We start from the raw sequence: 13,234 nt of genomic DNA, 5'->3' as shown, positions 1-13,234 counted from the left end.
ACACTCCTAAATTTTGATTCTGTGCTTCCTACCTCCCCTTGGGAGAAACCTTACCGCTTCATTAGTAAGAGAAAATCTACAACCTAGCCTCCCTACATTTTAACAATATACAAGCGCCAAAAAAATCGACCGAGTCTGATAACAGCTCTAGAAATAAAGCCATAGACGAGCGCTCTGCAAAATTTACAATGCGCAATATTGGACGAAAGTTTGTGAGATAGAAACCTCTGGTGTATAACTATACAAGCCATAGCTCAATGGTAACAATTTGAGATATCCTTGTACATAATAAGGGGGGTCAAGTGCAGTTCACGGTAAAATATTCCTGGTAACGAAAATCTTCAAAAATCTATAAACTGTAAAGACTACTGACGGTTTAACGGTGCAGGAATGTAAAGATTTTGTTTGCACTGAATGTCAACCGACAAAAGAAGGCCTACTAATAATCTGAAAATGTCAATCAAAACTGCACATTTATCGTGCAGTACACATAAATGCGCGAAAAAGACTTATTTTTATCAGTGAAGCTTTTCCTGTGCATCATTGGAACTTGGCCGTTCCAGAATATTTGTAAGGCCTTCTTATGCCGCTTAACACAGCGTGCAGGCATTACAAGTACGTTCAGCCGTTTGGCAGCTAGCAGCAATAGACATACTCTATTCTAATAGCCTTTAAAATTCATAGGTTTTCGTAGTTTTTTTGAGTCGTTTTTTTGCAGACACTTTTCGTTAATTTAAACAGGTTAGAATTGCCCCATCGATTCTAAACTTTGCATGATGATTCCTGTAGTAGTTAGGTACAATTTAGAAAGCGTAGCAACTCTATAATCAATACCAGAATGTCTGTACGTCCATTTAAAACATGTCGATTTTTAACTTTTTTGACAACAAATTTTTGTATGTTAAAATTATCCGATTCTTCTGATTTTTAAAAAACTGATTCCTATTCCAACAAGGTACAATGTTATAAGAGAAGCATTCTATAAACAAGTCCAGAAAAATATAAGTATGTCCTTAAACAGTATCATCTATTTATGCAGTTTTGCAACAAATTTTCTTACAATATTGACGTTTGTACTGATGCATTTAATATTCTGCTAATTCAGTTCTGACAATCTACAAGTGTTAATGTTCGTTTGTACTTCCATTTCAGAGCTTCAGAGCTTCGCTTTTATGAATGTTGTCATCCTTGTTTATTATAGATCATTCAAGTGTCTTCCTAATTAATCCCTGTGCGCAAGGGTCCTAATCTTGCGGGGCTACCAAGTACCCGAATTATATTTCGTACAAATGAACATTTATAATTATTTTTTTTCTGGCTGAGATATAAACATTATATATCAGATATTTATAAGGAATAATACTATGATAAACATAATTTGCACTATGATATATAAACCTAGAACCCAATTTTTTAAAGCCATTACATGGCAGAATATGTATATAAACTTTAGGGAACAGTAATAATTCTGAAACAATGTCTCCTCCCTCCCTGAATATAATAACCTGCATAAACTAAAATAAACCACCTTATGAGATGATTTTAATAAAAAAAATACGTCCAACACATTTTGCTGTTAAAAAGATATTATACTTTTATTCGCAATTTTCTTTTCTTAATGCCTTATACAGAAAAAAAGGAATTCTTTCGATATTTTTATATTACGTCACCTTATATGAAAAGTGAAAATCCCGGGCCCGAGCAGGTAGAAAGTCTGGTCTACTGCGCGCACTCACTCCTGTGTCTGCTTCTAACTTCCGGTTCTATTACTTCAGTACTGTTGGAACCTCTGGATTGAAACATTAATTCTCAGTGTCCCTGTGTGCCCTCCCCTCTCGTCTCTCCTTATCAGTCCTAATCGTACATTTTGTACAGCTGAGCCGCAATCTTAGTTAGCTAAAATGGCATCACAGAATGAACTGTTATCAAAAGCTGAAGATGTAGCTGATAAGGTATAACTTGCATTTTATAAATTTTACAATCAATATTTTTGACCTTGAAACATCTGACGCGTATACAAATATGTGTACAATTACATAAGTTTACTTAAATATTATTATTTTTGTTAGATATACCTAAAGATGTCCTTTATTTTTAATATGTCTAATTATTTATGAAACATATGTTTTAAGCAAAGAGAAGTAAATATATCAAATTATATTTATAACATTATTATTCCAGTTCAATTACTTTTTCTCTCCTTCTAACAATAATTATCAGATACCTACAAAGTTTAATTTCTGTTTCTATTAATCTTAATGTACGTACATATTTTACTTTTGTTTAAAAGTACGTACTTTTAACTATTAATTTATAAGTAAAAGTACTATGTTTCTTTTACTTTTTTCTTCCTTAATTTTAAGAGCACCAACAAAATTCTCGTTAGTTAATTTAATTTGTATGAATTACTTATGTCTTAAGTCATAGATCTCTGAAAAATAGGTCGTCTGATTAACCAGTCGGTAATTTTCAGTGTAGTTTCAAATAAGAGTTTGTTGAAACTCAAATATTTTGGAAAACTTTTATATGAATATTGGTTGGTTTTAGACTTAAAACATTCCCAGTAGAGTTACATGATACGCATTTTTGTTGGAGGAGTTAAGTAGTTTATTAGAACAGAATTATTGAGGCCATAATGAGGCTTTATTGTAAAATCAAATCATTATGGTCATCCTGATCCTAAGCGACATGTTCAACTCATTTTCTTTCTTGTTTAGGTGACGAGAAATTCCAAACACATCCTACCACATCTGGCCAGATTTTGTCTGGTATCAACATTCTTCGAGGATGGAGTCAGGATGTGGGTGCAGTGGTCGGAGCAGAGGGAATACATGGACATCTCCTGGGGGTGCGGATGGTTCCTGGCCACCATGTTTGTTGTTATCAACCTGTTAGGCCAGCTGGGAGCTGTCGCTATGGTTCTGACTCGGTATAAGGTTGATATCGCCTGTGGGGTTCTATTTTTTATTGTTGTTTTACAGGTAAAATTAATTTTAATTTAATATTTCTTTGCTTTTTAAATACGCTTATTTCTTATTTTTACATAAGGGGTTTTTTTTTAATGCAACTATCTCGTAATCAGTGATTAAATGGCACTTAGAATTCGAATTTCGATCTGAAATTTTGCATGAATAATCCTTGGTAGGTCTATTTTCCCTAAATCGAACAAAAAGTTGGAAACGTAACGGTTTATGGCTGGCGGCTCAGCCGTTTTCCAATTTTTGCCAATCTTAAGAGCATATAAGTCACGAAACCTATCTCCACATAATACTTTTTGTCGCTCAAAAATCTTATCAAACAGTTCTAGCCGGTAGCTGTTAGTACTAGAAATTTTAAAAATGGTTATTGCTATCATTTAACATGAATTAAACCAGAAATATGTTTTAAAAATTTGATTCCTACGTAATTAATGATGAATTTGCCCTGAAAATAGGCAAAAAACGGCTAAACGGCTGAGCCGCCAGCCGTTACTTTTCTAACTTTTTGTTCGATTTAGGGAAAATAGACCTACCAAGGATTACTCATGAAAAATTTCAGATCTAAATTCGAATTCTAAGTGCCATTTAATCATTGATTACGAGATGGTTGCATTAAAAAATCCCCCCTTAAGAAAATGTGAAAATATATGAAGAGTAAAGCCTTTTAATAAAAGCAATTCGAAAGAAAGGGGTTTCTAATAATAAAATCAATCTTTGCCCCTTTTGAAATGTGTACTTTTCAATTGAATAAAATGATTACAACACCTATGAAATTAAAGTTAAATAAATTAGATGGACAGACAAATCATATTAAACGAAGATAAGGTCTTTCCTTAACAGACAGACCAAATCCTAATTATAGAAACCTTTGATGGTTTGTATTGTTTTCTTCTCTAGACGAAAACATATCAAGGAAAAGTGATATTCGAGATTAGGGGTCTTAAACATAATAACTATTTGTTCTTTTAGTTAATCTTCAGGTGGCTTTAAGTTTAACTTTATCTAGTGCGAAGTGTTCAAAGCTCACACGTTCCCATATAACAACATTAAAAACCATTATTAGAATTATATTGGGACATAATTTAAATAATATTTTGAACTATTTTTAGACCGTAGCTTACAGTATCCTCTGGGATATTCAATTTTTGTTCCGCAATCTTGCGCTGATCGGAGCCTTGCTACTTGTGCTGGCTGAGTCCCGAGTGGAGGGCAAGTCCTTGTTCGCTGGTCTGCCCTCACTGGGAGAGAACAAGCCCAAGATGTATTTGCAGCTGGCCGGAAGAATTCTTCTCGTTTTTATGTTTCTCACTCTGCTGAGATTTGAGGCCTCTGCTTGGCAGGTAAAATTGCCTTAATTGGATTACAAGGCTATAGGAATAAAAATACGCCTGTCTTAGAAAACGCTTAAAACATAAGGAAAAGATAAACCTTAATTTATTTTAAATGTAAAAAATATAATCCATGTGTGCGCAAGCAATAGAACATAATACTAACACACTCATTTACCCTCTCACAAATACTTGTAGCGGAAATACTATTATTTAAATCTTAACTCGTGCCGAAAATGAAAGTTCTATAATATTTTAGTTTTTTTTATCCTGTTTTGATCTATTATATTTTAAAGTAAACTTGTTGTCGAAGACAATTTTCAAATACAAGAACCGACCGTGAGTTTAGCGTGTTAAATTCTTAAATCCTGTTTTAAAAGGGGACTATCCACGAACAAGAGCAAGTCATTCCATCACCTTCCAGCAGTGATCCATTGTATTTTTTTTATTGAATATACTAGGTTTATTTTTAATATTTGGTTTATCGACTAAAAAGTTAGGTTTTACCATGATTTTATATGAAAAAACTTTGAAATGTTAAGCATTTTTTTGGTGCAATATCATCAAATGTTTTCATGAGTTCAAACTGTTGTTTAAAAGCTTAATGCAAAAGATATTATTTTGATTAAAAATGTATATTTAAAAAAAGGGTTAGTAACTTGTTAACAGTTTAATTAATGTAGTTTTGCAAGTTACAGCATTTGATGCTTTTCTGCCGTGTTATTTTATTTTGTTCTTTTAACTCAACAAAGCGTTTGATGATATTGCTTCAAAATATGCTTCACATTTCAAAGTTTATTTCATATAAAACATTGGTAAAACCTAGGTAACTTTTTAGTCGATAAACCAAGTGTTAAACTTAAACCTAGTATATTCACTAAAAAAAATACTATGGATCAATGCTGGAAGGTGCTTAGAATCACTTGCTCTCTTTAGTGGATAGTTCCCTTTAACAAGGTTGACATTTATATGTAGCGATGCTCTTTAATGTAAAAGTAAGAACAGCTAATAGAAATTGAAAAGAGCAAAATAAGAAATGATGCTTTTTGGCCTTAAGAAACATAACACAAACTTTGAATCTTTGTTAACAACTGAGAATAGTGCATTTTAGAGCCTGAAATTTTTAGACTAGTTATTTCAAAGCAAACCGTTGCCCATAAAAAGTTTTTACCAGTGTTTCGGAGCCGGGAGCAGCAACATTTTTGGTGGAGCCGGAGCCGGATCCGGAGCCGTATTTTTCGTTAAAAACGGCTCCGGCTCCAGGTTAGCTAAAAATGATTTTTTAAAGTAATATTATAATTTGGCAACGGTCTATTTCCATATAATAAACTGAAAAACTATTGTTACTTAACAAATAGACACACATCCTTCTACTTTTATAAAGCTTTAATCAAATAAAAGCAAAATATTTTATATTATTTATTTTATTTTATCAAATTCAATAATGAACAAAAATTGATATATTAATTTTAAGGTAGGAGCCGAAGCTGGAGCCGGAGCCGGAGCCGCATCAAAATTAAACGGCTCCGACACCCTGGTTTTTACTGTTAAAATGGACTTTTGCCTCTTTGTACCAAAATTAAATGTGAAAACTCAACTTTCTATCCAAAAGTAGGGTCGATTGTTCCAGTTACTATTTGACCTACTATAGGGGATTGTTAGTCTGGAATTATAAAGGGAGAGGTAGGTTTCGGGTAAAATTCATAAAAGTGTGTGTTTTAAGGGTTAAAAATAGTAGTAGAACGATAATATTCACTAAATATGTGTATTTCTTACTGAAAAGAACTAGGTATAGACAAAATTAAAAAAAAAAAAAAATAACATAAATTTTTATCGTTCTACTACTGTTTTTAACTTATAACACATAACCTTTACAGATTTTACCCGAAACCTACATCTCCCTTTCTTATTTTTAGATTATCCAGAATCTGGTTGGTACCCTGTTGATGGTTTTGGTTGCCATTGGCTACAAGACCAAATTATCCGCTCTAGTTCTCGTCACCTGGCTTAATGTGCTCAACTTTTACTTCAACGCCTGGTGGAACATCCCCGCCTACAAGCCAATGCGTGACTTCCTCAAGTATGATTTCTTCCAGGTAAAGCATTTTATCTGCAGGTTTAAGAGGTAAATGGGTTACCCCTTTAACCTCTCTCCCATAACATGTCAACTCACTATTGGTTTACCCCTCAAAAAAAATTTAAAAATGTCAAAATCAAAATTGCCGCTTCTCTCCATGGGTTAAAGCCATTACTTCTTGAAAATCAGGTAAATATTTTGTTACTTAACACTAAAAAACTTGATTTAAGTTTTTAACCGCCCCTAAAGTTAAGAGAGGGAGGGTTATTATCCCCTCTTCGTGTTAATTTACTCCCTGGTGTTAAAATTTTAGGGGTGGAGAGGAGAAATTCGGTCTTGCCTAAATAACAAGCTTGGGTACATCTTTTTTGAATATTTTCTCAAATATATTAAAATTAAAATTATTGATAAATGCGTTAATAGCGTGAAAGATTTGGCTACATTTTTCACTATCTTTGGCTTTAAATTAACAACTTGAACGTGAAGCACTCAAATAAAATTTTTTATATTTAGACATATTTGTTATGTGTATTACTATTATAGTTATATTTCTGTTATTGTTTGCCAAACAAACAGATGAAAGCTTTATTCGTGTATCTTATTTTTTTATTGTTCTGACTTTATTTCTTTTCAGACACTTTCTGTCATTGGTGGACTTTTGATGGTTGTGTCCCTTGGACCTGGTGGTGTATCTATGGATGAATCTAAGAAGAAGTGGTAATCTTTCCAGCCCCCAACGTCACAAAAGTTGAAAGCATTTTTTGTTCAAACTTGAAACAAATTGTAAATGACATCCCAATAATCCTTTGCATTTCCAACTAACATCACCCCGTGGATATCTTACAAACACATTTTTCTCCTTACAGAAGGCCAAAAAAGTTATGGAAGAAAAAACTACAATACAAATAGAAAGCAAACAAAGGTCAAATTAAAATTGGCTAGACCATCCAATATTGCTTTAAGTTAAAGTGAGAAAGAAATTATGTGAATATACAAGGACTTACTTATTATTCAAATCATACAAAACTGATTTGTAGTTTTGTTTTTCTATTTCTTAACGTGGTAAAATATGTTTGTGTTATTGGCTTTGGTTTATTATTATATAGAACCTTTGAATTTTACCCAACAAATACGCCTCATGTTTTCTTGTGGTGTTCTGTTTCTTAAGTGTAATACATATCCCCCATTCAAAACAAATAAAGTCCCAAGAATCCATGTTGATCAATGTTCAATATTCACTGAATGTAGTATGTACCCTAAAATTTAAAAATCTCCACTAATATAAAGTTTTATTTGTTTTATCAGAGTTCGGTTTTATCCCAAATCAAATGCTTGCCTAAGGTCTGTAATTGTATATTGTTATTTAAGTTATTATACTATTTAAAAAAAAGGTCTTTGTTAATTTAATTCATATATTTATGAGCTTCTTAGGTTTTACCTCTTCTCTATATTTTGATCTTAGAATTGCCTCACTTAAGTAAATCTATCATTTGAAGATTAGTTTAATTTAATTTCTATACATACATAACTATTTTTTAATCTTAGATTTTGAAAAACCTCATTTAATTTTTAGCTAAATTTTGTCAAACAACCGAACTCTGACAATGATAATGAATTGTGATTTAAATATTGTATAATTCTCAAGACAGAAAATTTTTAAAGTTCTGTTCCATACATACAACTCTTTATACTTTTTTGTCTTGGGGTTAGACTATCAAATGAAGATGGTAACCTTTTAAAATCATATTTTAGTAAATTAGGCCAGTAGAAACTAAAAACAATTTTTTATACATTTTGAATTTTTAAAGTTCCCACCTTTTTCTGCCACATGTGTATCATGATATAAATTTTTATCAAACATTTTCTATTTAAATATATGTTTTATATGTAACGACATTATATGTACTTGGGCTTCAGTGTCTTTATGTTTCATTTTTTTGTATTTATTAGAAAATTGTTAGTATTAAGTTGAATTTTTACAGATTTTATTTTTATCAAACAAATAGATTTACAAACCTTATCATATTTTTTGTTTTTACCTTAAGTTTTTTTAATAGGATTTCCATGAAAATCAAACATTGCATTGTGCTTGGGTTAGCCAAATAAAGCTGGTTGGTCTTATCTAGAACTTCGTTTTAAAAATTGTTTTAAATAGTTAATATTTTTTTAATCGTAATTATACGTTCAGTGCTAGCATGTCCGTCCTTAACGATTACCTCTGATCGTTAATTTAGCAATAAATTATTCATAGTTTTGAAACTTGGAATAATCTTATAACCATAAAGTCCTAGTTAGAAAGCGTATTAACTCTTAATCCTTAACAGTAAGTCCACACGTCGATTTTAGTGTTTATTTTTTTTTCTCAAAGCTGAGCGCACAAAACCAGGGATTTTAAGGGATAAGACACTGGTCGATAAATTGATGTACATTCCTAACAATGATACAAAATTGCCCATTCTGTATATTTAAATTAGTGGTTGAAACGTTTGAACATTGAAACCAACCATTAAAAATTCAGTGCAAGTCCCCAAAGTTGTTATGACAACGACGAATAAGAAACGCTATTCTGCTTATAGGGGATTGGAGTAAAAAACAGCCTATAGTCCCCTCTCTTTTTCTGGCACAAAACCATGGCTATTAGCCTAAAACATCACAGAAAATGATCGGTCGAGCCGTGTACGAGATCATACAGGACATATACACACAAATTAATACGACTTATTAAGCTCAAAGTTAAAAAAAACTAATATTTTAGAGGTTGTCGGACCTCTTAACCGCCATATATAAATATTTATTTAGCTGTGCCAATAAATATATTTTCTCGTATTCATTCGAATCCGGTGGATAGGAACCGGTTCTTATCCATACGAAAAAACTATTTTTAAACAGTATTATATCCAGCTACGAATATAAAAATGCACAATCATAAGATTAAAACCAGTTTTGTTAGCCGGTGCCTTCGGCACCTCGGGGCTAAAAAAAACTAGTTTTAATCTCATAATTGTACATTAGCCTGTCCCGGATTTGAAAAATTTTGTTAAAATTTTTGCCCCCAGCCATAATATAGTCGATTTATGCAAAATATTTTTTCTGTAATGCAAAAATTGCTGTGGTACAAGCACTGCAAAGTTTTTAAAATTTGCAAAAAAAAGCTGTTTTTAAAGCTCTTGTACCATCTCAATTTTAAAGATTTTTACAAAATTTCAATTCTAGTGTGTCTATATAAACCTGAAATTTACCCAAAAAAATGGGGGCAGTCTCAATTCTAACATATAATGGAAGAAGGTGCAGCAAGTAATTTTCTAAAGTAAAAATTGCCAGATTTCACACATAAATAATGGGGTTGGGCTGGAATCGATAGATACAGATATCCGGCTGATTCATAATTCTGGATATCAAGTATTTAGGGTAATATGGACACACTAGAATTGAAATTTCGTAAAAATCTTTAAAATTGAGATGGTACAAACTTTTTAAATTCTGCAAAAAGACCGTTTTTAAAGCTTTTGTTTCATCTCAATTTTAAAGATTTTTATGAAATTTCAATTCTAGTTTGTCAATATAAACCTAAATACTTGATATCCAGAATTATAGATCAGCCGGATATCTGTATCCATCCAATCCGGCCTAACCCTATTATTTGTGTATGAAATCTGGCAATTTTTACTTTGAAAGATTACTTGCTACACCTTTGTCCTTCATATGTTAGAATTGAGACTGCCCCCATTTTTAAAAGCGAAGCTTTTCTATAATACGTACGTCCGTCCGAGATAGTTAGCTTTTAGAGGTTAATTTAGGCATGTTAGAGTTGTCCTATCGATTTCAAACTTTGCATGGTGATTCCTGTAGTAGTTAGGTACGATTTAGAAAGCGTAGCAACTCTATAATCATTACCAGAATGTCCGTACGTCCATTTTAAACATGTTGATTTTTTAAAAAATTTAACAACAAATTTGTATGTGACCTAATTATCCGATTGGTCTGATTTTTGGTATACTGATTCCTAGGACAACAAAGTACAATATTATATGCGAAGCAACTCTATAATCAAGTCCTAAAAATGTAAGTATGTCCATAAACATTATCCTGTGCCAAGCAGTTTTTCAACAAATTTACTTACAATTTTTCTTTGACTCTTATACATTTACGTTCTGATTATTCAGTTCTGACATTATACTAGTGTTTATGTCCGTTTGTCCTACCGTTTTAGAGCTTCGCTTTTATGGATGTTGTCATCCTTGTTTTGGTAAATTTCAGGTTTATTTTGACACTAGAATTGAAATTTTTTTAAAATTGAGATGGTACAAGAGCTTTAAAAACAGGTCTTTTTGCAAATTTTAAAACTTTTGCAGTGCTTGTACCATCGCAATTTTTGCATTACAGAAAAAATATTTTGCATGGGTCATTATTTTGCATAAATCAACCATATTATGGCTGGGGGCAAAAATTTTAACAAAATTTTTCTAAAACGGGACAGGGTATTGTACATTCTATATCCGCGGAAAGCTGTTTATAATACGATGCGAGAAATAACTATTCTCATTTGCAAAAACTAGGAAATCGCATGTAGAAAAATTTGCAAGTTGACCTTGAAATTTTTCTTTATTGATTGATTTCACTACGTCCAGATACCAGATTTTTTAATTGCTTGATAGAACACATAAAAATTAATATCAACGGATCTCGCAAATTGCTTGACTGGATTGTATTTTTTTTTAACTGCAATTTAAAGAAATGACTTATTCCCCTCCCCACAATTTTAGAAGGCGCGGGGTCGTTATTAAATGAGATCTCATTCAATCATGCATCTTTCAAACATGTTTGACCGAAAAGGGGAGATCTATTCTATTAGAAAAGTATGATTGTGTGATATTAGAGGTCCTATGAAACATTATGCAGCAAATGCGCATTTGATGAACAATTTTTTTACTATTAGGTTAGGTTAGGGTTGCAGCTCAGGAATGAGGTTTAACCAACAAGCGAAATAAATCCAAAATAATATTGGGGGGCAAATGGAGAGGTCGTCAATTTTACGATGTGTTTCCCCCCAACGACAGCTGAAAAACGTGTATAGATTTAGTGATTTTTCCGAATTGATTTTATTGTTGGTAGAAGCTGGTTGCAGCTAGGGTTTTGAGTGCATCAGCCAATAATTAAATGTATTTTAAGAAAATAGGGCAACCTCTCCAATATGATATTACACCATCATACTTTTCTAATAGAAAAGCTCCCCTTTTCTCCTTTATACATGAACAAGAAATCTTGTAAGTTTCATTGAATAATAACAACTAGTTAACACAAAATCAGCCACCAAGCAGATATTAAATAAAATGAAAAATCTTTTTATATCTTATCTAAAAATTCCTTCAATAATGATTTTAAATGAAAATAAAAAGATAGAAAGTTTTGTTCACCATTGCTTACAATAATTATATTTTAAATAACTAGTGACTGCGCCCTTAGCATCTAGGGGCTCTATAATCAAAGGTATGGTAAACAAATAGCCTAAAACCATACTAGGATCTATGCAAATTCAAAAATAAAAAGCCTAAAACAATCCTTGTGTTGAAAATTCATTTGGTTCAGTAGTTCTAAATCTTAAGCCCAAAACAAAGAATGCTACTTTATATAACAAGATTGCAGTGTGTCCTGCATACTTTTGGCATTTTGGGTTTGGTAGCGGTTCGCATGCAGTAAGTAAGATATTGTTTGGTTTTCTTTTTATATGCATTTTTCTCAAAGCGTAAAAACTGAGTTCAAAAATTTGTGTCACCCTTTCAATATTGTGTACATACAATCCAGATCAATTTTTGAAATTGTGTTTTCTTACTGGTCACCAGGGGGGTGATACCTCTTCCTAAAACTGTTAGGGGGATGGAATTTAATAATATCTCTAAATGTCTTAGGGTTGCCTGTGGTTCCCCAAAATCTTTGTAGATTTTCACTCCTATACTCCCCCCTTCCCCAAATATAATCATAAACTTTTCCTGGATCTAAATGATGCTAACTGTAAAGGCAAACATATACTAGTCCAGGTCCAGATCTTAAAGGAAGCCTGCAAGAAATACCATGCCTTATCTGCAGAAAGACTGCCACAAGTAGATCCAATACCCCAAATTTTAGGCCTTCAGCTTTATTAACAAAAAAGTTGTAGGCATTTCATTATTACATTTTATGTACAATGAAAATTTTGAAAATTTTTCAATGCTCATGCTAAAAAATTTGAAATTAAACACCGTAGCCTAAAAACAAAATTATAAGCTTATTTTTGTCATAAATTTAGGTTGCCAATAACTAATTATATTTTTAAAATAAAAATACCTATTTTTATATTCAAAATCATTAAATAAAATTAAGTTTAACTTATGTTGTACCGAGAGTACTGTAGTATTTTCAGCCAATCAGAAGGCTGAATCTGCTCAAAGCCCAATCACAGCTGAGCCTATTTTAGTTTCATTTGTTTCTGATATGATTTTAGTTACAATGGCAAATTAAACCAAATTTTTTTTTGAGATTTTGACTGAAAAGTTGTGTTTTTATTATAAAAAAGTAATCTGTTACAGACAATCTAAGTTTTTTACAAAGATAAGGTTATAATTTTTTGTCTAGGCAACATAATTTAATATTGTAATTTCTTTTATAAGCAATGGAAATCTTTCAAAATTTTCGTTGTAGATAAAATGTAATTTTGAAATGCCAAGAACTTTTTTGTTATTAAAGCTGAAGACTTCAAATTTTGGGAATTGGGTCTACTTGTTGCAGTCTTTCAGCAGTTAAAGTGTTGGATTGTTCAAAAATTATAAAGTTTTTAAACCCTTACAAAAAAAACATTTAATATTTGTTTTGAACTT

At 31.8% G+C, this 13,234-nt stretch overlaps 1 protein-coding gene across 3 annotated transcripts; it reads left to right on the top strand.

The window, feature by feature from the left end:
- The first annotated feature begins 1,709 nt into the window (after positions 1–1,709).
- On the top strand, positions 1,710–8,403 carry Surf4 (Surfeit locus protein 4). 3 transcript variants are annotated; one of them, XR_013878661.1, is made up of 6 exons: positions 1,710–1,952; positions 2,718–2,981; positions 4,088–4,318; positions 6,223–6,402; positions 7,018–7,724; positions 7,957–8,403. XR_013878661.1 is itself a non-coding variant. In XM_080157451.1 (5 exons), exons 1-5 carry the CDS (start codon positions 1,902–1,904, stop codon positions 7,102–7,104), a joined length of 813 nt encoding a protein of 270 aa, XP_080013577.1. In that variant the 5' UTR covers positions 1,714–1,901; the 3' UTR covers positions 7,105–8,403. The 3 variants fall into 3 exon arrangements, 1 of the variants encoding a protein (XP_080013577.1); XR_013878662.1 differs by having other exon boundaries at positions 1,720–1,952; positions 7,018–7,689; XM_080157451.1 differs by having other exon boundaries at positions 1,714–1,952; positions 7,018–8,403.
- The last annotated feature ends 4,831 nt before the right edge of the window (positions 8,404–13,234 follow it).

Source organism: Acartia tonsa, chromosome 4, assembly GCF_053477335.1.
Source record: "Acartia tonsa isolate MP-2025a chromosome 4, ASM5347733v1, whole genome shotgun sequence".
In the NCBI taxonomy this organism is placed as follows: domain Eukaryota; kingdom Metazoa; phylum Arthropoda; class Copepoda; order Calanoida; family Acartiidae; genus Acartia; species Acartia tonsa.
This window is presented reverse-complemented; position numbering and strand designations above follow the sequence as displayed.